Source organism: Oncorhynchus gorbuscha, linkage group LG18 (genome assembly GCF_021184085.1).
Source record: "Oncorhynchus gorbuscha isolate QuinsamMale2020 ecotype Even-year linkage group LG18, OgorEven_v1.0, whole genome shotgun sequence".
Taxonomy (NCBI): Eukaryota; Metazoa; Chordata; class Actinopteri; order Salmoniformes; family Salmonidae; genus Oncorhynchus; species Oncorhynchus gorbuscha.
The window spans coordinates 59,209,854-59,232,300 of record NC_060190.1 but is presented as its reverse complement, the minus strand read 5'-3'; the positions used below and the strand labels follow the sequence as shown (position 1 = coordinate 59,232,300).

General features: G+C 43.3%; 2 protein-coding genes across 2 annotated transcripts; both read left to right on the top strand.

Annotated features, from left to right (window-relative positions):
* The first annotated feature begins 1,549 nt into the window (after positions 1-1,549).
* LOC124002554 (urocortin-3-like) lies at positions 1,550-4,516 on the top strand. Its single transcript, XM_046310033.1, has 2 exons — positions 1,550-1,745; positions 3,737-4,516. The coding sequence occupies exon 2, from the start codon at positions 3,753-3,755 to the stop codon at positions 4,128-4,130; it is 378 nt and encodes a 125-aa protein (XP_046165989.1). The 5' UTR covers positions 1,550-1,745; positions 3,737-3,752; the 3' UTR covers positions 4,131-4,516.
* Positions 4,517-11,650: 7,134 nt separating this feature from the next.
* Positions 11,651-20,343, top strand: LOC124002403 (cell death activator CIDE-3-like). The gene is made up of 3 exons (XM_046309773.1): positions 11,651-11,790; positions 18,601-18,800; positions 19,290-20,343. Exons 1-3 carry the CDS (start codon positions 11,758-11,760, stop codon positions 19,489-19,491), a joined length of 435 nt encoding a protein of 144 aa, XP_046165729.1. The 5' UTR covers positions 11,651-11,757; the 3' UTR covers positions 19,492-20,343.
* The last annotated feature ends 2,104 nt before the right edge of the window (positions 20,344-22,447 follow it).

Genomic DNA, 22,447 nt, shown 5'->3' with positions numbered 1-22,447 from the left:
CACCTTGGCAAAGATTCTACACATCTGGAACTCTGTTGGAGGGATTCTTCCACGAGAAATTCCATCATTTGGTGTTTTGTCGATGGTGGTGCCGCCGTGAAAGATACTGTCTCAGGCGCCACTCCAGAATCTCCCATACGTCTTCAATTGGGTTGAGATCTGGTGACTGAGATAGCCATAGTATATGTTTTACATTGTTTTAATGCTCATCGAACCATTCAGTGACCACTCCTGCCCTGTGGATGGAGCCAAAATAATGGCCTGCCCAGCATTTCTATACACGACCCTAAGCATGAGGAGATGCTAATTGCTTCATTAACTCAGGAACCACACCCGTGTGGAAGCACCTGCTTTCTTTACACTTTTTAATCCTCATTTACTCAAGTGTTTCCATTATTTTGGCAGTTACCTTTATTTTATATGTTGTGCACAAAAGACATGATTAACATGTTCGTACCCTAATTACAAACCTCAAGTGGGGAGTTACATGCAGCATATCACACACAAACAAGACAAAGACAGTCTAATTAGCCATGTAATGTTATTTTCTAGTCGTCACAATGGCTAAGCAGGAGGCAGACAGGCAGTCAAAGTAATAATTTTCCTTTTCAGCAACTCTGGCTAATGGCTACAATATTGTAGCAACTACAAAAATGAGACTAACTCATCACATAAAACATATTATTTTTGCTCCAATACAATATGAAAACTTCGTATTCGCAGCCACTGCCTTTTTGTTTCTCCTCTTTCTTTTTCACGTGTTATCGGTACTGGTGCAGTTCAAGACAAGGATGATAAATGGGTCAACACGTCCTGAACACACACCGAAGACATTGGTAATTGATCAGTTGATCTCATTGATAAATTGATTAACTCAGCTACAGTGAAACCCTAGTTGCATACACCCTTCAGTATACTGTTGGCAGGACTGACAGACGGAATCTGTCAATAGAACGGCTTTGCGGTCACAGCACTCAACAACACGATGATCATGAGTGGCAGGCCAAGTGCTGTGACAGGTGAATGGCCCTTCATGTGAAGTCAATCTGATCTGAGTATAATAAATAATAAATACTCTGAAAATTAGACAATCACATAGGCAAAAAGTTAATCATGATAACTTCAAAATCAGATTTAGGGATCTGCACACCAATTTGAACCAGATGTTACAACCACAACCATAGTGTTGTTACTTGATACAGGTGGACCTAATGTTTCTTGCATTATGTTTTTCTCATACTGATCAAGAAAACTCAAAATACATGTGAATAATCTAGCATGTCTAAAGCATGGGAAAATATGTATTTATTATCTCTTTGTGAGTGTAGATGGGGGTAACATCCAATCTAGACAGAGACAAAATTGCACTTACCATCATGTTATTTTTAGACCAAGAGGGTGATATCAAACAATGACAGAAAGGGAAATGAGACAAGATGAGAGGGGAGGGCAAGGGATGGAGAGATGTACAAGATAAACAGAGAGTAGGGGAGAGCTGTATGTGACGGTGCAGTAACACTCGGACGATAGAGAGGGAGGACGATAAGAGTCTTGGGCAACGAGAGAGAAGTCCAGTTGAACATCTGTGCTTGCATTACAGTGGTCACTTCTCTACTTGCTAGGCAAAGACTGACTGAGAGATACAGAGAGAACCAGAAGGAAAATACTTTGCCACCACCCTGCATCTAAGAGGAACAGGACAAGTGCCTTTTGGGGACCTTACCACTCCTAAGTTGTGACATTGGGTAAGGCCTTATTACTGATGATTACATGTTTTATACTTTCCAAGTATGATCCACAACTTTCATAGTAAATGTGATTGTGAAAGAAACATTAAGGAACCATGATGTCTTTAATTATCAATTGGACAAATGTTGAATGGTCAGATGTACGCCTGAAATAGAGTTTGAAGACCAAAGCAACATTTATACACTACAGGTCAAAAGTTGTATAACACCTACTCATTCAAGGGTTTTCTTTGTTTTTACTATTTTCTACATTGCAGAATAATAGTGAAGATGTCAAAACTATGAAATAACACATGGAATCATGTAGTAACGGATTTTTTTATATTTTTTATATTTGAGATTCTTCAAATACCCATCCTTTGCCTTGATGACAGCTTTGCATACGCTTGGCATTCTCTCAACCAGCTTCACCTGGAATGCTTTTCCAACAGTCTTGAAGGGGTTCCCACATATGCTGAGCACTTGTTGGCTGCTTTTCCTTCACTCTGCGTTCCAACCATCCCAAACCATCTCAATTTGGTTGGGGTCGGGTGATTGTGGAGGCCAGGTCATCTGATGCAGCACTTCATCACTCTCCCTCTTGGTCAAATTGCCTTTACACCGCCTGGAGGTGTGTTGGGTCATTGTCCTGTTGGAAAAACAAATTATAGTGGGACTAAGGGCAAACCAGATGAGATGGCGTATCGCTGCAGAATGCTGTGGTAGCCATGCCTGGTTAAGTGTGCCTTAAATTCTAAATAAATCACAGACAGTGTCACCAGCAAAGCACCCCCACACCATAACACCCCCTCCTCCATGCTCTATGGGGGGGAAATACACATGCGGAGATCATCCATTCACCCTCACCGCGTCTCACAAAGACACGGTGGTTGGAACCAAAAATCTCAAATTTGGACTCCATACCAAAGGACAAATTTCCACCGGTCTAATGTCCATTGCTCTTGTTTCTTGGCCCTATTCTTCTTATTGATGTCCTTTAGTAATGGTTTCTTTGCAGCAATTCAACCATGAAGGCCTGATTCACAGTCTCCTCTGAACAGTTGATGTTGAGATGTGTCTGTTACTTGAACTCTGTGAAGCTTTTATTTGGGCTGAAATCTCTGAGGCTGATAACTCTAATTAACTTCTCCTCTGCAGCAGAGGTAACTCTGGGTCTCCCATTCCTGCGGGGGTCCTCATGAGAGCCATTTTCATCATAGCGCTTGATGGTTTTTTGCGACTGCACTTGAAGAAACTTTAAAAGTTCTTGAAATTTTGCATATTGACTGACCTTCATGTCTTAAAGTAATGATGGACTGTCGTTTCCATTTGCTTATTTGAGCTCTTCTTGCCATAATATGGACTTGGTCTTTTACCAAATAGGGCTATCTTCTGTATAACCCTCCCCCCCTGGTCACAACACAACAGATTGGCTCAAACGTATTAAGATGGAAAGAAAATTCCACAAATGTACTTTTAAGAAGGCACACCTGTTCAGTTCATTGAAATGCATTCCAAGGGATTACCTCATGAAGCTGGTTGAGAGAATGCCATTGAAAATAAGAATTTGTTCTTAATTTACTTGCCTAGTTAAATTAAGGTAAAATATATTTTGATTTGGTTACTACATGATTCCATATGTGTTATTTCATAGTTTTTTTCATAGTTTTAAAGTCTTCACTATTATTCTACAATGTAGAAAATAGTAAAAATCAAGAAAAAAACTTGAATTGAGTAGGTGTTCTAAAACTTTGGACCAGTAGTGTACTAAGTCAAGAATGTTCGGGAGTTAAGTAATCTATTAGAACCACTGATATGTAAATATATCACAGTGGGTAACCATTAGTCATGGCAATTACATACCGTTGAGGAAACATTAATGGTGTGCCATGCCATCATTACAAGGACCATGAGGGAACCATGCTATATTTAGAGCAAATGAACAAATCTGCTTCAAAATTGTATGATTTTCACCTTAAAAAGTTTCCTCTCTGCCTTTCCCCCCTCAGATCAAGTGTGCTTACCATGCGAGGAATGCATCTAAGTCTGTGTCTAGCTCTGCTGCTGCCATGGTGCAACCAGTGCCAGAAAACGGACTCTGCCAGTGCCAAGCTGGGAAAAGAAGACACGGGAGACCTGTTGGCTGTCAAACTTGTAAACCGCAGTGGCATCCTGGGCCCTCTGCTCCCCCCAGAGTTCCATCCAACACCCCGGCAGACCAGAGCCCCACGTCCGGCCTCCCAGGTCTCCAAGAGAGCCCAGCAAAGGTCCCGCTTCACTCTGTCCCTGGATGTCCCCACCAGCATCCTCAGTGTCCTCATAGACCTTGCCAAGAACCACGACATGAGAGCCAAGGCTGCTGCCAATGCAGAGCTGATGGCACGCATTGGGAAAAGGAAATAAGGGATGGGGTCGTATGGGCAAAGGCTAAGGGGGGCAATTCTCAACTCACCAGGGTGGGTTTTCAAAATCAGGTTAAGGGATGGATAGGTTATGGGAAGGAAGGGTTGTTATTAGAGGAAAAGACATCTTGAAGTCTTTAATTAGTTTAGCCCTTTATCTGTTTTATATTTCTATTGCATAATTCTTACCTCATTTTATGCCATAAAGATCCACTGTCTGCCTGTACAGAAACATTATATAAAAAGAATGATAGAACAAATTGTGCTAATTAAATGTCACATCAAATATAAGATGAAGCTGGTCTTTTGTCTCCGCTACAGTGGGAAAATGTATAATTTGTGGGCAGATAATCTTCTGAAATAGTAATAGGCAGGGAACCATTTGGAGTCTGTTTATTGTTTTTATTTGTATGTGTAACAAAGTAAGGAAAGGTTGGAAAATAAAATCAGATAATATAACCTAATTTCTTTGTGTACAGCTTATTTCTTCTGCATTGACGTCAGAGGCGTTTATTAATTACAAGCATCAGTAACCAATAAAGCACTAACGGATAAGTAATATCACCCTGCATCATTCCCAACAAGAAGACTGATAACAGGACTATGGCACAGGGAGGAAATTGACCCGAGACAGAGGTCCCTGTTAGATCATCCATCTAGTTGATTAATGCTTGATCCCAAGTCAATTGGATAATTAAAGCAGCAATGCTGAGAGTAATTTTTAGTCACAGCACAGACCATTACTTAACTCAGATAGATGCATAAGCAAATTACAAATAAACATTCGTTTGGACTCCTGGAAGTACTGGATGGTGTGCAGGTGGTGCAGTTTGTGAGATAATATGGCCTACAAAACGCCTAAGATGATGGTACAAAAACAATCATGGTTTTTCCTCTGGGTTTTACCTGCCATATCAGTGCTGTTATACTCACATACATTATTTACATTTACATTTACATTACATTTAAGTCATTTAGCAGACGCTCTTATCCAGAGCGACTTACAAATTGGTATTTGAACAGTTGTAGAAACTGTAGAGTGTTTTCTATCCAAATCTACCAAGTATATGCATATCTTAGCTTCTGGTCCTGAGTAACAGACAGTTTACTTTGGGTACACTTTTCATCCGGAAGTCACAATACTGCCCCCTAGCCCAAAGAGGTTCAAAGTTTAGCCAGAATCCAACAACACACACACACAACCGTTCAAAAGTTTGGTGTCACTTAGAAATGTCCTTGTTGTTGAAAGAAAAGCACATTTGTCCATTAAAATAACATCAAATCCATGTGAGAAATTGCCAAGAAACTGAAGATCTCGTACAACATTGTGTACTACTCCCTTCACAGAACAGATCAAACTGACTCTAACCTTTGCAACTCTAGGCAGAGTTGCGAAGAAAAAGCCATATCTCAGACTGGCCAATTAAAAGTAAAGATTAAGATGGACAAAAGAACACAGACACTGGAACTCTGCCTAGAAGGCCAGCATCCCGGAGTCACCTGTTCACTATTTAATGAAGCTCCCAGTTGAGGACTTTTGAGGCATCTCTTTCTCAAACTAGACACTCTAATGTACTTGTCCTCTTTCTTAGTTGTGCACCGGGGCCTCCCACTCCTCTTTCTATTCTGGTTAGAGACAGTTTGTGCTGTTCTGTGAAGGGGGTAGTACACAAAGTTGTACGAGATCTTCAGTTTCTTGGCAATTTCTTGCATGCCTTCATTTCTCAGAACAAGAATATACTGATGAGTTTCAGAAGAAAGGTATTTGTTTTTGGCCATTTGAGCCTGTAATCGAACCCACAAATACTGATGCTCCAGATACTCAACTGGTCTAAAGAAGGCCAGTTTTATTGCTTCTTTAATTAGAAAAACAGTTTTCAGCTGTGCTAACATAATTGCAAAAGTGTTTTCTACTAATCAATTATCATTTTAAAATTAACACAATGCGACATTGGAACACAGGAGTGACGGTTGCTGATAATGGGCCTCTGTATGCCTCTGTAGATATTCCATTAAAAATCAGAAATTTCCAGCTACAATAGTCATTTACAACGGTAGTGTATATATGTGTATTTATTTATTTATTTCTATAATAGCCTACCATAGGCTATACAGAAATAGTGTCAGCACAATCTGTATGATTACTTTTGGCCAGGCCCATATCATACATTTCTGAAGAATTAAATAAATGCCTTTAATGAACCAACTATTTAAGGTCTCACTCCCCCATTTGGCTTCTGTTGTCATGTGTAGTCTACTACTACTACACCACCAACATAGACAACATAAGTTAGTTAACAGCTATTTTAAGAAATAGAAATGTATATTTGAAAAGAAAATACAGATGAGTCACTGAACCCTGGGGCCAAATTCTAGGGCACTTTCCTGCATAACCGAAGCCGCAGTTGACAGCTTATCATGTGGTCTACCATTTGTATACTACCCCAAAGGGGTCTGAGGTGCATCAGAGCAGTAGTGAATTGAGCAATTTCTATGCTGTGACAGGTCATACTTGAGATCACATCTGATAGCTTCGACCGCCGCGGGATTCATTCGTTGCCCAGATGATGCAGTGCCCGACCGACAGCAGCCTCACGGGTGTCTCAAGGTCATTCATAATTTTTCCACATGATGTCGTTATTCACACAAAGTTGGATGAAGTATTGAAGCAATTTATAAACCATGCAAAAATACCATGATTATAAAGATACTAAGAACACCTTTAGTGAATTTCAGCGTTTATAGCGTTCAGAACAGGAATGATGTTTTATTACGTGATTTAAAAAGGTGCTGCCAATGATGACTTGGTGGATGACACTCAGCAGACAGCCATAACGAGAGGCTTTTTGACTCAAAGGTATACCAGCAAGTAAGTTTTCATTGTAAATAGGGTAGATTTACGCATGACCCTGACATTCATTGAAGATTTCTAAGTAGTAGGCCTAATGGAGCTGGGACCTCGTTTGCCCTGTAAATCACTACGGTAAGGTTACCTTTATATTAAAGATTCAGACTTTGCTCATCAATACCTCTTCAACAGAACATGCCAGGATGGTATAAATTACATTTTGACGACAGCGAAGAAGCTACACCGGTAGTCCAGTTCTGTTTACAAAAAGTGATCTTCAAAGTAATTTCAATGGCAGATTTTCCTTGTACTGCAGTTTAGGGACCATCTTAAAGGTGCAATTTGAACCCACTGTTAACTGAAATGTCAATAGTTTTCCAATCTCACGAGAGAAGTCTCAAACCAACTTTAATAAGTTCAAGGACCTGTCCTCTGCAATCAACGCCAATCAATTTAATTTACTTTAAATAGGAAAAATACGTACTTCAAATCAAATCGAATCAAATTGTATTTGTCACATACACATGGTTAGCAGATGTTAATGCGAGTGTAGCGAAATGCTTGTGCTTCTAGTTCCAACAATGCAGTAATAACCAACAAGTAATCTAGCTAACAATTCCAAAACTACTACCTTATAGACACAAGTGTAAGGGGATAAGAATATGTACATAAAGATATATGACTGAGTGATGGTACAGAGCGGCATAGGCAAGATACAGTAGATGGTATTGAGTGCAGTATATACATATGAGATGAGTATGTATACAAAGTTGCATAGTTAAAGTGTCTAGTGATACATATATTACATAAAGATGCAGTAGATGATATAGAGTACAGTATATACATATACATATGAGATTAATAATGTAGGGTATGTAAACATTATATTAGGTAGCATTGTTTAAAGTGGCTAGTGATATATTTGACATCATTTCCCATCAATTCCCATTATTAAAGTGGCTGGAGTTGGGTCAGTGTCCATGACAGTGTGTTGGCAGGAGCCACTTAATGTTAGTGGTGGCTATTTAACAGTCTGATGGCCTTGAGATAGAAGCTGTTTTTCAGTCTCTCGGTCCCAGCTTTGATGCACCTGTACTGACCTCACCTTCTGGATGATAGCAGGGTGAACAGGCAGTGGCTCGGGTGGTTGTTGTCCTTGATGATCTTTATGGCCTTCCTGTGACATCAGGTGGTGATACAGGCGGTGATACAGCCCGACAGGATGCTCTCGATTGTGCATCTGTAGAAGTTTGTGAGTGCTTTTGGTGACAAGCCGAAATTCTTCAGCCTCCTGAGGTTGAAGAGGAGCTGCTGCGCCTTCTTCACGATGCTGTCTGTGTGGGTGGACCAATTCAGTTTGTCTGTGATGTGTACGCCGAGGAACTTAAAACTTAAAACTACCCTCTCCACTACTGTCCCATCAATGTGGATAGGGGGGGTGTTCCCTCTGCTGTTTCCTGAAGTCCACAATCATCTCCTTAGTTTTGTTGACGTTGAGTGTGAGGTTATATTCCTGACACCACACTCCGAGGGCCCTCACCTCCTCCCTGTAGGCCGTCTCGTCGTTGTTGGTAATCAAGCCTACCACTGTTGTGTCGTCCGCAAACTTGATGATTGAGTTGGAGGCGTGCGTGGCCACGCAGTCGTGGGTGAACAGGGAGTACAGGAGAGGGCTCAGAACGCACCCTTGTGGGGCCCAAGTGTTGAGGATCAGCGGGGTGGAAATGTTGTTGCCTACCCTTACCACCTGGGGGCGGCCCATCAGGAAGTCCAGTACCCAATTGCACAGGGCGAGGTCGAGACCCAGGGTCTCGAGCTTGATGACGAGCTTGGAGGGCACTATGGTGTTAAATGCTGAGCTGTAGTCGATAAACAGCATTCTCACATAGGTATTCCTCTTGACCAGATGGGTTAGGGCAGTGTGCAGTGTGGTTGAGATTGCATCGTCTGTGGACCTATTTGGGCGGTAAGCAAATTGGAGTGGGTCTAGAGTGTCAGGTAGGGTGGAGGTGATATGGTCCTTGACTAGTCTCTCAAAGCACTTCATGATGACGGAAGGTAGTCATTTAGCTCAGTTACCTTAGCTTTCTTGGGAACAGGAACAATGGTGGACCTCTTGAAGCATGTGGGAACAACAGACTGGGATAGGGATTGATTGAATATGTCCGTAAACACACCAGCCAGCTGGTCTGCGCATGCTCTGAGGGCGCGGCTGGGGATGCCATCTGGGCCTGCAGCCTTGCGAGGGTTGACACGTTTAAATGTTTTCCCCACGTCGGCCCATAATACTTTCATGGATACAACCAACTTTTATTGGTTCAGGGACTATATCGCTAATCAACGGCAATTACTTGAGTGTTTTTTTAGTTTGTCGATTTTTAAAAATGAATTTTAATTGAATTTACATTTAAAAAATAGAGATGAGAGAGCCAGGGAGGGCTGGGGCCACCCAGGGAGGGGAGGGGGCGACTCACAGCCAATGATGCCAGGGTCACTATTCCAGCCAGCTCCCTGCCCCAGGGAAAGTGCCAGGGAGCACTGGGGGACCACCCAAGGAACCCTGCTCTGCACCCGAGAAGGACAGTGTCCGTCACCTACCGTAGGCCTCAGCCAGCCCTTTCACACTTGCCTGGCTACCCAGGCTCCTTGCTCCGGCCAAATGCTATGCCATTCCCAAGGACGTTCGTTTTCTGCAATGAGTCTGGATCGGAGTATCTTCCTGACCCTTCACTGAATGCGAACACATTCAAGTTCATCTGATTGGTCCAGGAACTGATGGGTTGGGCCAGAGCCAGAACACACATGCGTAAATCTGTACTGAAAATGTCATTGGCTTTGATACTCTAATTGGTTAGAGGGTATCCGATCGCTGATGACTTTGTTTTGTACAACATCCCTCATGCCCCACGTCACCACAACTGACTTCATTGATGGCAGTCTCAGACTAAAGTAACTAGCAAATGACCAAGCAGCTGAAGAATTTAATGTCGCCAGGCTGCCCGGAAGGACAGTGTCCCTCATAACACCTTCTCAAATGAGCCTTCTCCTTGGGGCCTACCTGACCTCCAGTCACTGACCTGGTGACCTCTCTGTGACTCGAGGCACCACTGTCTGGGCCTCAGTCCTGCCTCACCCTCCTTGGTCCTCTCTGGAGGACCAGAAAGTCCCCCACTGACCAGGTGACCTATTCCCCCAGTCAAGCCACTCCTGTCTGGCCCTCACTGCTGCCTCACCTTTTCTGGATCTCCACTCCTTACACTGGAGTTCCACAAACTAAGTCCAGATCTCCAGGACCTACACTCCCTGCCCTGTCTGCCTGCCCTCTCCCTGGACATCACCCATAACTGCATTCTGGTCAGTCTCATTCACCTCCAGATCCTCACGAACCGGGGCACCTGCACTTAAGCCCCCACCACTAAGACCTCTATAGGCCCACTGCCAGGAACCACAGGCATCTGGTGTCCCAAGCACGCTCTCTGAACCTGGTAACCTCCAACAGGTTACAAGGTTCTGTCCCCACTATACACTCCTAACAATGTGTATAAAAGAATGGACAAAAACATTGATCACATGACACCATTCCTTCCTATGTAAAGACTCGATAGTGCATTGTAGCCTAATGAAGTCGGTTAAGATGGTGTCTCATGGAGACATAACATGCGCAGTTTCAGCTACTCCAGGAAGTGAAGTTGCAGGGGGCAGTCGAGAGGGGGCAGTCATTCTCCCAGCTGTGGACCTATTGACCACGCTCCATCTCTAGACTCTGAGTGCCCGTTTACTTTACTTTCAACGTAAACTCAATTAAAATAGTTTTTTTAAGAGCAAAAAATACAAAGTTACTGCTTTTGATTGGAAGGATGAGGTCCCTGAAGCAATAACAGTTGGTTGTAATCATGAAAGTGAAATGAGGTTGAAGCTATTGACGTTTTTTGGCAGTATTTTTATGTAAAGTGAATAAAAGGAAAATATCAAGTAAATAAAAATACTAATTACCGTTGATATGAGAGAAGAAGTCTCTCTGAACAATGTCAATTGGTTTGAGAAGGTACTGACTTTTAAATTAACATGCAATCGTAGGCGTTTCAGTTTTAAGATGGCCCTTTAACACTAGGAGCGCAACGTTTACGCTACATTTCCCCTCCAAAAAGTTAATCGTAAAGTTAATCGTAAAGCATACACACCCGCCCTTCCTTTTCGCAGAGAGGTGTTTATCTCTGTCGTCACGATGCATGGAGAAGCCCGGTGGCTGGACCGATTCCGACAACATATCCCGAGAGAGCCATGTTTCTGTGAAACAGTGAGAGAGAGAGAGCCATGTTTCTGTGAAACAGTGAGAGAGAGAGAGCCATGTTACAGCCTCTGATGTCTCTCTGGAAGGCAACCCTTTCTCAAATTTCGTCTACCTTGTTGTCAAGAGACTGGACATTGGCTAGTAGTATACTCGTGAGCGATGTGCCTGTCTACGGAGCCTGACCAGAAGATCGCGCCATCTGGAACCAAACCCTATTGGAACAGTTTTTTTCTGAGCGCACTATCCTGGTGTAGCAAGCGCCATGTTTTACCAACTGAGCTACAGAGGACCACATTTAGAGTCAAGATCAGCATAATTTTCCAATACATTTGACAGTTTTTGACTCTGTGTGTTTGCTTGTGTCTCCACCAGGTGTGTGACAGCCAGTGTGTCAGCCAGTGCCTCCATGACCCAGCAGCTCCTTGTCAGGTCTCGTCGGCCTAAGCCCTTCCGGGTCACCAGCGCTGACCGCAACATTGAAAGGGAATCATGGCTATCGGGCTACGAGACCTACTCAACAAGGTAAGGAGAACAAAGGAGGAAATGTGGCAGGGATGAAAGAGAAGGAAGAGGGTGCTTGAGAACGAGTACACATTTAATAAGAGAGAAGAGTGGTGGGGGGGGGGGGGGGGGGGAGTTTGACTGGGGCGGTACACCTGTCAAATGGTAATCCATCTCTCCAGAGATGTTCAAGTCTGGGCTCTGGCTGGGTCACTCAAGGACATTCAGAGACTTGTCCTGAAGCCACTCCTGCATTGTCTTGGGTGTGTTCTTAGGGTTGTTGTCCTGTTGGAAGGTGAACCTTCGTCCCAGTCTGAGGTCCTGAGTGCTCTGGAGCAGGTTTTCATCAAGGATCTCTCTGTGCTCCGTTCAACTTTGCCTCGATCCAGACTAGTCTCCCACAATCCTGTCTCGGAGCTCTACGGACAATTCCTTTGACCTCATGGCTTGGTTTTTGCTCTGACATGCACTGTCAACTGTGGGACCTTATATAGACGTGTGTTCCTTTCCAAATCATGTCCAATCAATTGAATTTACCACAGGTGGAATCCAATCAAGTTGTAGAAACATCAAATCAAATGTATTTATATAGCCCTTCGTACATCAGCTGATATCTCAAAGTGCTGTACAGAAACCCAGCCTAAAACCCCAAACAGCAAGCAATGCAGGTGTAGAAGCATGGTGGCTAGGAAAAACTTCCTAGAAAGGCCAAAACCTAGGAACCAGGCTATGTGGGGTGGCCAGTCCTCTTCAGGCTGTGCCGGGTGGAGATTATAACAGAACATGGCCAAGATGTTCAAATGTTCATAAATGACCAGCATGGTCCAATAATAATAAGGCAGAATAGTTGAAACTGGAGCAGCAGCACGGCCAGGTGGACTGGGGACAGCAAGGAGTCATCATGTCAGGTAGTCCTGAGGCATGGTCCTAGGGCTCCGGTCCTCCGAGAGAGAGAAAGAAAGAGAGAATTAGAGAGAGCACACTTAAATTCACACAGGACACCGAATAGGACAGGAGAAGTACTCCAGATCTAACAAACTGACCCTAGCCCCCCGACACAAACTACTGCAGCATAAATACTGGAGGCTGAGACAGGAGGGGTCAGGAAACATCAGTGTGATCAATGGAAGGAGGATGCACCTAAGCTCAATTTTGATTCTCATAGCAAAGGATCTGAATACTTATGTAAATAAGGTATTTCTGTTATGTTTAATACGTTTGCTAAAATGTCTAAAAATCGAATTTAACTTTGTCATAAACATTTTATTTTATTTAGCATGAGGCTGTAACGTAACAATGTGGAAAAGTCAAGGGGTTTGACTACTTTCCGATGGCACCGTGTGTATACAGTACCAGTCAAATGTTTGGACACCTACTCATTCCAGGGTTTTTCTTTATTTTTACTATTTTCTACATTGTGTGTAGATTATTGAGGGAAGAGAACAATTTAATCAATTATTGGATTAAGGCTGTAACCTAAGAAAATGTGAAAAAGTGAAGGTCTGAATACTTTCCAAAGACACTGTACAGTATATATAACCTCTGAGCCTTCTTCCCAGAGTCCACTAGGTGGTGCCATTACACCGGGTCACCCAGGTAGAATGGAGAAGAGGCCTCACTTCTGTGTATTATCATCACATTTTATTTGTCACATTCACCGAATACAACTGGTGTAGACAATACCGGGAAATGCTTGCTTACAAGCCCTTCCCAACGATGCAAGTTTAAAAATAAAGTGACACAAGGAATAAAATAAAATACCCAAGAATGGAGATCTATACAGGGAGTACTAATACCAGGTCAATGTGTAGAGGTACAAGGTATCTGAGGTAGATGTGTATATGAAGGCAAGGTATAGTGACTAGGCATCAGGATGAATAATAGTAGTCAAATAAAGAACAGAGTAGTGGCAGAAAATAAAAGTGTGTGTGTGTGTAATATTTTGTCAGTGTGCTCGTGCGTCTGTAGTGAATGTGTGTGGGAGTGTCGATGTTTTTTTGTTACCTTTAGTTAACCAGGTAGGCCAGATGAGAACAAATTTACAACTGCGACCTGGCCAAGATAAAGCAAAGTAGTGCGACACAAACAATGTTACACATGGGATAAACAAACGTACAGTCAATAACACAATAGAAAAATGTATATACAGTGTGTGCAAATGACGTAAGATAAGGGAGGTAAGGCAATAAATAGGCCATATTGGCAAAATTATTACAATTTAGCATTTACACTGGTGTGATAAATGTGAAGATGATGATGAGCAAGTAGAGATACTGGGGTGCAAAAGAGCAAAAATAAATAACAATATAGGGATGAGGTAGTTGGGTGGGCTATTTACAGATGGGCTATGTACAGGTGCAATGATCGGTAAGCTGCTCTGACAGCTGATGCTTAAAGTTAGTGCGGGAGATATGAGTCTCCAGTTTCAGTGATTTTTGCAATTTGTTCCAGTCATTGGCAGCAGAGAACTTGAAGGAAAGGCGACCAAAGGTGGAGTTGGCTTTGGGGGTGACCAGTGAAATATACCTGCTGGAGCGTGTGCTTCTGGTGGGTGTTGTTATGGTGACCAGTGAGCTGAGATAAGGTGGGGCTTTACATAGCAAATACTTATAGATGACCTGGAGCCAGTGGGTTTGTTGACGAATATGAAGCGAGGGCCAGCCAACGAGAGCATACAGGTCACAGTGGTGGGTAGTATATGGGGCTTTGGTGACAAAATGGATGGCACTGTGATAGACTACATCCAATTTGCTGAGTAGAGTGTTTGAGGATATTTTGTCAATTACATCGCCAAAGTCAAGGATTGGTAGGATGGTCAGTTTTACAAGGGTATGTTTAGCAGCGTGAGTGAAGGATGCTTTATTGCGAAATAGGAAGTGGATTCTAGATTTAATTTTGGATTGGAGATGCTTAATGTGAATCTGGAAGGAGAGTTTACAGTCTAACCAGACACCTAGGTATATGTTTTTGTCCACATATTCTAAGTCAGAACCTTCGAGAGTAGTGATGCTAGTCGGGCAGGCGGGTGCGGGCAGTGATTGGTTGAAAAGCATGCATTTAGTTTTACTAGCATTTAGGACCATTTGGAGGCCATGAATGGAGTGTTGTATGGCATTGAAGCTTGTTTGGAGGTTTGTTAACACAGTGTCCAAAGAAGAGCCAGAAGTATACAGAATGGTGTCATCTGCGTAGAGGGGGATCAGAGAATCACCAGCAGCAAGAGCGACATCATTGATATGTACAGAGAAAAGAGTCGGCCCAAGAATTGAACCCTGCGGCACCCCCATAGAGACTGCCAGAGGTCCGGACAACAGGCCCTCCGATTTGACACACTGAACTCTGAGAAGTAGTTGGTGAACCAGGCGAGGCGGTCAATTGAGAAACCAAGGCTGTTGAGTTTGCCGATAAGAATGCGATGATTGACAGAGTCAAAAGCCTTGGCCAGGTCGATGAAGATGATTCCACAGTATTGTCTTTTATTGATGGCGGTTTGTAGTGTGTGTATATCAGTGGCGGTTGGCACCATTTTGAGATAGGACATTTTTATTATATGGCCTTATTTATATTACAGCATATTGGATGACTGTCATTTATATTCCATTCACCCAGCTCAATGTAACATTAATAGTTTTTGCCTATTACATAATACTCAAATGTTCCCTATGTAAATACCCATCATGAGGTTGCTACAACATAGCCTACGAATTTAAAATTCATAACATAGAGAATCTGTCCAGAATGAGCCCTATGTGTTTTGATTGGCATAACATGCAGAGTTAAACTTGTCACCTGCTTCCCCGCCCTTGGTACCAAAACTCCCATTGTTAGGATGGAGACATGAGCACCTCGTCATTTACAGTAGGTGCACAGGTTGAGAGACAAATTAGAGTAATCAAGATGACAAATAGTGACACTTTCAATACAATCTTGCCTGCGTCTAGCTGATCTAGGGTGTAGACATTAGTCCTAACAGTTGCAGACCAGAGTTTCTATTGGACACATTTAAGTAGGTTTATCCCTGTTTTTGTTCCATTTGCTTCCGTTTAAGAAACTATTTTCAACTGAAAAATAATGAATCAATCACACATACAGTTCGCTTTCATAGCAGCCACATATAAACAGCATCATCACTTTTCTCATTATATAATTCCTTTTCACATCTACGCACTCTCCTCAACTTACCTTTTCCCTTCGCTTATGGACTTCAGTGCACAACACAACATCTGTCTGTGACCAGACGAGAAAAAAATCCTTTCCAAGCCAATCCTTCATATCATAACCACTAACCACTACACACAGCCTACATCGTTGTCAATTTCACCATATGGGCTAACATCATAGTCAACATTGCTACTAGAACTAAGAGTCGTTTAGATAAGATGGAACAAAAGAGAGAATCTACTCCCATATTGCACATCAGAAATGATTCCGTTCAGATAAATGGAAAAGCATTCTTATTCTGGGTGAAGAGTTGAGGGAAATTGTCTGACATACTCACCTGTCAGTTTATTAGGTACACCACCCCGTTCTTGAAAATGGATCGCTCCTGTAGACAGTGAGTCTCGTGGCCATGACTTGCTGTATAAAGCATGCAGACAGGCACCAAGGCATTGTTACTGTTAGATTGAATGTTAGAATGCGCAAAACTAGTAACCTATGTGACTTGAGCTTGGTATGTTTGTCAGTGCCAGGCATGCCAGATCCAGTGTTTCAGAAATGGTCGCCCTCCTGGGCTTTTCACACACGACAGTTTCTAGGGTTTACCAAGAATGGCGAGACAATCTAAAAATATTCAGTCAGCGCAGTCCTGTGGGCAAAACCGCTCTTTGATGAGAGGTCGAAGGAAAATGTCACGAATTGTGCAAGCTAACAGGTGGGCCACAAACAGACAAATAACGGTGAAGATCCTTGTCATGGATGGGCTATTGCAGTAAACACCGGGTTCTATTCCCGTCAGCTAAAAACAATAAGAAGTGGCTCAAGTAGGCATGCAATCATCAACACTGGACGATTGAGGAGTGGAAAAACATCGCCTGGTCTGACAAATCCCAGGGGTGTCAAAATCAAAAGTAACAGTCAGTATCTGGTGTGGCCACCAGCTGCATTAAGTACTGCAGTGCATTTCCTCCTCATGGACTGTACCAGATTTGCCAGTTCTTGCTGTGAGATGTTACCCCACTCTTCCACCAAGGCATCTGCAAGTTCTCGGACATTTCTGGGGGAATGGCCCTAGACCTCACCCTCCAATCCAACAGGTCCCAGACATGCTCAATGGGATTGAGATCCGGGCTCTTTGTTGGCCATGGCAAACACTGACATTCCTGTCTTGCAGGAAATCAAGCATAGAACGAGCAGTATGGCTGGTGGCATTGTCATGCTGGAGGGTAATGTCAGGATGAGGCTGCAGGAAGGGTACCACATGAGGGAGGAGGATGTCTTCCCTGTAACGCACAGCGTTGAGATTGCCTGCATTGACAACAAGCTCAGTTCGATAATGCTGTGACACACCGCCCCAGACCATGACAGATCCTCCACCTCCAAATCGATCCTGTTGTGGAGTAAAGGCCTTGGTGTAATGCTCATTCCTTCGATGATAAACGCAAATCTGACCATCACCCCTGGTGAGACAAAACCCGCGACTCGTCAGTGAAGAGCACTTTTTGCCAGTCCTGTCTGGTCCAGCGACGGTGGGTTTGTGCACATAGGCAATAGGCTGAGAGTCTGAGCACTGATGGAGGGATTGTGCGTTCCTGGTGTAACTCGGGCAGTTGTCATCCTGTACCCGTCCCGCAGGTGTGATGTTCCGATTCTGTGCAGGTGTTGTTACGTGTGGTCTGCCACTGCGAGGACGATCAACTGTCCATCCTGTCTCCCTGTAGCACTGTGTTAGGCGTCTCACAGTATGGACATTGCAATTTATTGCCCTGGCCACATCTGCAGTCCTCATGTCTCCATGCAGCATGCCTAAGGTATGTTCACGCAGATGAGCAGGGACCCTGGGCATCTTTCTTTTGGTGTTTTTCAGACTCAGTAGAAAGTCCTCTTTAGTGTCCTAAGATTTCATAACTGTGACCTTACTTGCCTAACGTCTGTAAGCTGTTAGTGTCTTAATGACCGTTCCACAGGTGCATGTTCCTGAATTGTTTATGGTTCATTGAACACGCATGGGAAACCGTGTTTAAACCATTTACAATGAAGATCTGTGAAGTTATTTCTATTTTTACAAATTATCTTTGAAAGACAGGGTCCTAAAAAAGGGACGTTTCTTTTTTTGCTGAGTTTAGATGGGTGTAACTAATAAACTGGCTAGTCAGTGTATATGATAAATCATAAACCCCTCATTTAGTTCCTCTACAATTGTGGGTATAATAAAAGTACCATTTGAGCAAGAGTTGAGTGGTGTTTGTTTATCCAAAGCAGGTAATTCTCATATTCATTAAATGATGAGCTGCCACCTGAATGGCATCACCCTGTGTGTTTACTTGGCTCCTGTCATGCTGAGCGTCGCTCATTAACATAATGCCATTTAATCTCCCGTTGTCCATCCACCATTCAGAATGAATTAATCTGTATTCTAATGCTTGTTATGTTCTTTTGCAGATGACTGAAGCCCTTGGGTGGAGGGGTGTGTGCATGGGGGATCTAACTAGTCTTGCATTCATGTATCTTAGTTTGACAGCCAGTATAAGAGATTATCAATGCAGTTTTCCTTCACACTCAATATGAGTTTCCCATCGAAAATAAGCTGTTGGAGACCAGACTTAATTCCTGGGGGAAATTGATTTGCTTTTGTTTCTCTTTCTCTCCCCATCTCAATATTTCTGCTCCCAGAACACTCTTCGCAGAATGCAAAATGAGCTCAAACCCCAGGCAAGGAAAGATGTGGCTAAAATAACCTTTGACCTGTACAAGAACAACCCTCAGGATTTCTTTGGCTGTCAGAATGTGAAGGCCACCCTTTATGGCATCTATTCTGTCTCCTACGATGTGTGCTGCTACGCTGCCAAGAAGATGCTGAAAGTGAGTGATCTGTAAGTGTGTGTCCACTGTCTGTTTATGTGTGTACACAGAGGTGTGGCAGTTAGACGTAGGAGGAGGTTATTGATATGTTCAGATTAATTTTGGAGGATTATGTCATCCATACTGAGCTCTGACGATTTTCAGTTTTAGCTGAGCGGTTGTGACAGCGAGGAGTTAAATTGTGCAAAATCGACAAATAATGTTTTCTAGGCTCCTTTATTTTCTGCTTGTATTGTTCTCTATAAAAAGTCAATGGAAAGAGAATGGAAGTTTTATCTAAACTAGGAGAGATCAAGGAGATGCGGGTTCCATCCCTGCACCGATAATCACACTGTGATTCCCATCTGTCTGACTCTGGAGGCCACTAATTTGTTGGTGTTTCTCCATTTGCCTTACTATATGCTTACGTCTATCGGTTTGCCCCTCACCTGTCTGATCACTGATCTACAGTCCAGGTATTAGTGTCTGTCTGTCTTGCATCTGTTTCCCTTTTCCTGTAGAGAGGCTCTGAGATGGACCCTGTTCTCCATGCAGGCCACAGGCCACGTCCTCCTGGGCTGCTCCTGCTACATCGAGCAGCTCCTGGACGAGGATGACCGGGCAGACAGGGGTCTGCCACCACTGCCACAGGAAGGCAAGGTCAAACAACAACAGAGCATCCTGATGGGCTGGACTGCTGTGATGGGCAAGACTGTTGTTTGACCTATTCCAATACTATTAACTTGCATCCTTCCCTTCTCCCTAATAATTCCCATCCAAGTTGATTGTGCAGGTGAAATAGAAAGTTCCACCACATAGCTTGTCCAGTCATGGCAGATTAGTGGTCATTTCATGGAAGGGAGAAAGGCAGAAAGGATGGATATTCAAACAGGGAATTGACTGTGCTAAAAAAAATGGGTACACAGTGTTGCATCACTCTGATGATGTCATGGTTACTGTGGCAGGTACACGCCTTTTGGTTAGGTCACTCCTCTAGATTGACTTTTGAGATAGGAAATGTGCTTTGTTACATATGTTTGTATATATGGCCTGCAACACCCCACAAGAAAATGCCTACTTTTCTATTGCAGTGACTGCTTCTGGACTATACTTTCAACTGATATTCATATTAATAAGCAAACATAAATCATATGATTATCAACCTTTTTGAGTGACTTTATTCCCCATTCAACATAGACGTGTGCATGCACACACAATCCCACCTGGCTCCAGTGTTGGAGGTCATTATGGATGACATGTCTGACTGGCTCAAGGCATACTAATTGGCATAAGGTATGGTTGTCTCACCCACACTCCTCTAATTGTCCCCCAGCCTGTCCTGTCCTGCCAGCTGGAGCCCATCCTTCTTTGGCTTGCCAGGGGGTGGGAGAGGGCCAGGGAATGGCACCCAGCTGTAGGGGGCTGAGGGGGCCAAGGAAATGAGCCATTACATAGACACACAGAGAAGATGATGCTTTTGGCAGCAGTAGCACCAACAATAGGCCCACTCTCCCTCTACCATCTCAAGGAAAATGGTGTAATTTACTTCAAACTAATTTTGGAACATTCTAGCCAACCTGCCCGACTTCATGTGTCTCATTATTTATCTCCATTGACTTCAGACACTCTGATGTAAAACTAGTGGCTACTGCTCTGATCATCGTAGCACTTGATGTTACTCACAAAAAAAGACTATTCCAATATTGAAGTGGTCAATAATTGTTTCCTTTCAGGGTTATTTGATGCGAGTCATGAAAGCATTAGAAAGGAACGGATGTAACTACAAACCCAGACACTTCAGACTCTCTTCCTCACATTTTCATAATCCTTTTGCTATTTGTTCTATTGATGAAGCCTCCTCTCTCCCCTATAGACACATACATACACACGATCAGTTGGTACAGTAAGTGGCCACTTCACAAGCATTTACCGAATGCTCCATGAGGCTGGTTTGTTTGCATTGTTCTGTGGAGCGAGAGAGATGGCCACAGTAACATGTAGAGGGCCTCTCTAACCCAATTCCATCCAGCTGACATATCTTAATGTGATTGTGGTTAATGGAAACAAGTATTTTGAATATAAACCATGCAAAAATGTGTTCACATGGATGGTTTCTGTGTACTGTTGCAGCCAAATGTACAGTCGTGGCCAAAAGTTTTGAGAATGACACAAATATTAATTTTCACAGTCTGCTGCCTCAGTTTGTATGATGGCAATTTGTATATACTCCAGAATGATATGAAGAATGATCAGATGAATTGCAATTAATTGCAAAGTCCCTCTTTGCCATGCAAATGAACTGAACCCCCCAAAATAATTTCCACTGCATTTCAGCCCTGCCACAAAAGGACCAGCTGACATCATGTCAGTGATTCTCTCGTTAACACATGTGTGAGTGTTGACGAGGACAAGGGTGGAGACCACTCTGTCATGCTGATTGAGTTCAAATAACAGACTGGAAGCTTCAAAAGGAGGGTGGTGCTTGGAATCATTGCTCTTCCACTGTCAGCCATGTTTACCTGGAAGGAAACACGTGTCGTCATCATTGCTTTGCACAAAAAGGGCTTCACAGGCAAGGATATTGCTGCCAGTAAGATTGCACCTAAATCAACATTTTATCGGATCGTCAAGAACTTCAAAGAGAGCGGTTCAATTGTTGTGAAGAAGGCTTCAGGGCGCCCAGGAAAGTCCAGCAAGCACCAGGACCATCTCCTAAAGTTGATTCAGCTGCGGGATCAGGGCACCACCAGTACAGAGCTTGCTCGGGAATGGCAGCAGGCAGGTGTGAGTGCATCTGTACGCACAGTGAGGCAAAGACTTTTGGAGGATGGCCTGGTGTCAAGAAGGGCAGCAAACAAGCCACTTCTCTCCAGGAAAAACATCAGGGACAGACTGATATTCTGCAAAAGGTACAGGGATTGGATTGCTGAGGACTGGGGTAAAGTCATTTTCTCTGACGAAACCCCTTTCCGATTGTTAGGGCATCCGGAAAAAAAGCTTGTCCGGAGAAGACAAGGTGAGCGCTACCATCAGTCCTGTGTCATGCCAACAGTAAAGCCTCCTGAGACCCTTCATGTGTGGGGTTGCTTCTCAGCCAAGGGAGTGGGCTCACTCACAATTTTGCCTAAGAATACAGCCATGAATAAAGAATGGTACTAACACACCCTCCGAGAGCAACTTCTCCCAACCATCCAGAAACAGTTTGGTGACGAGCAATACCTTTTCCAGCATGATGGAGCACCTTGCCATAAGGCAAAAGTGATAACTCAGTGGCTCGGGGAACAAAACATCAATATTTTGGGTCCATGGTCAGGAAACTCCCCAGACCTTAATCCCATTAAGGACTTGTGGTCAATCCTCAAGAGGCGGTTGAGAAACAAAACCCCACAAATTCTTACAAACTCCAAGCATTGATTATGCAAGAATGGGCTGCCGTCCGTCAGGATGTGGCCCAGAAGTTAATTGACAGCATGCCAGGGAGGATTGCAGAGGTCAACACTGCAAATATTGACTCTTTGCATCAACTTCATGTAATTGTCAATAAAAGCCTTTGACACTTATGAAATGCTTGTAATTATCCTCACAGGGTACATGGGATGCTAGCATCCCAACTGGCCAACATCCAGTGAAATTGCAGTGCGTCAAATTCAAAAACAGAACTACTCATTATAAAAATTCA

Excerpts from the sequence above, each read along its gene's own strand:
- LOC124002554 (XM_046310033.1), top strand. The coding sequence starts at position 3,753 with ATGCGAGGAATGCATCTAAGTCTGTGTCTAGCTCTGCTGCTGCCATGG.
- LOC124002403 (XM_046309773.1), top strand. The coding sequence starts at position 11,758 with ATGGCTATCGGGCTACGAGACCTACTCAACAAG. Across the intron at positions 11,791-18,600 it reads TACGAGACCTACTCAACAAG|AACACTCTTCGCAGAATGCA; the intron begins GTAAGGAGAACA and ends TTCTGCTCCCAG. Across the intron at positions 18,801-19,289 it reads ATGCTGAAAGTGAGTGATCT|AGAGGCTCTGAGATGGACCC; the intron begins GTAAGTGTGTGT and ends CTTTTCCTGTAG.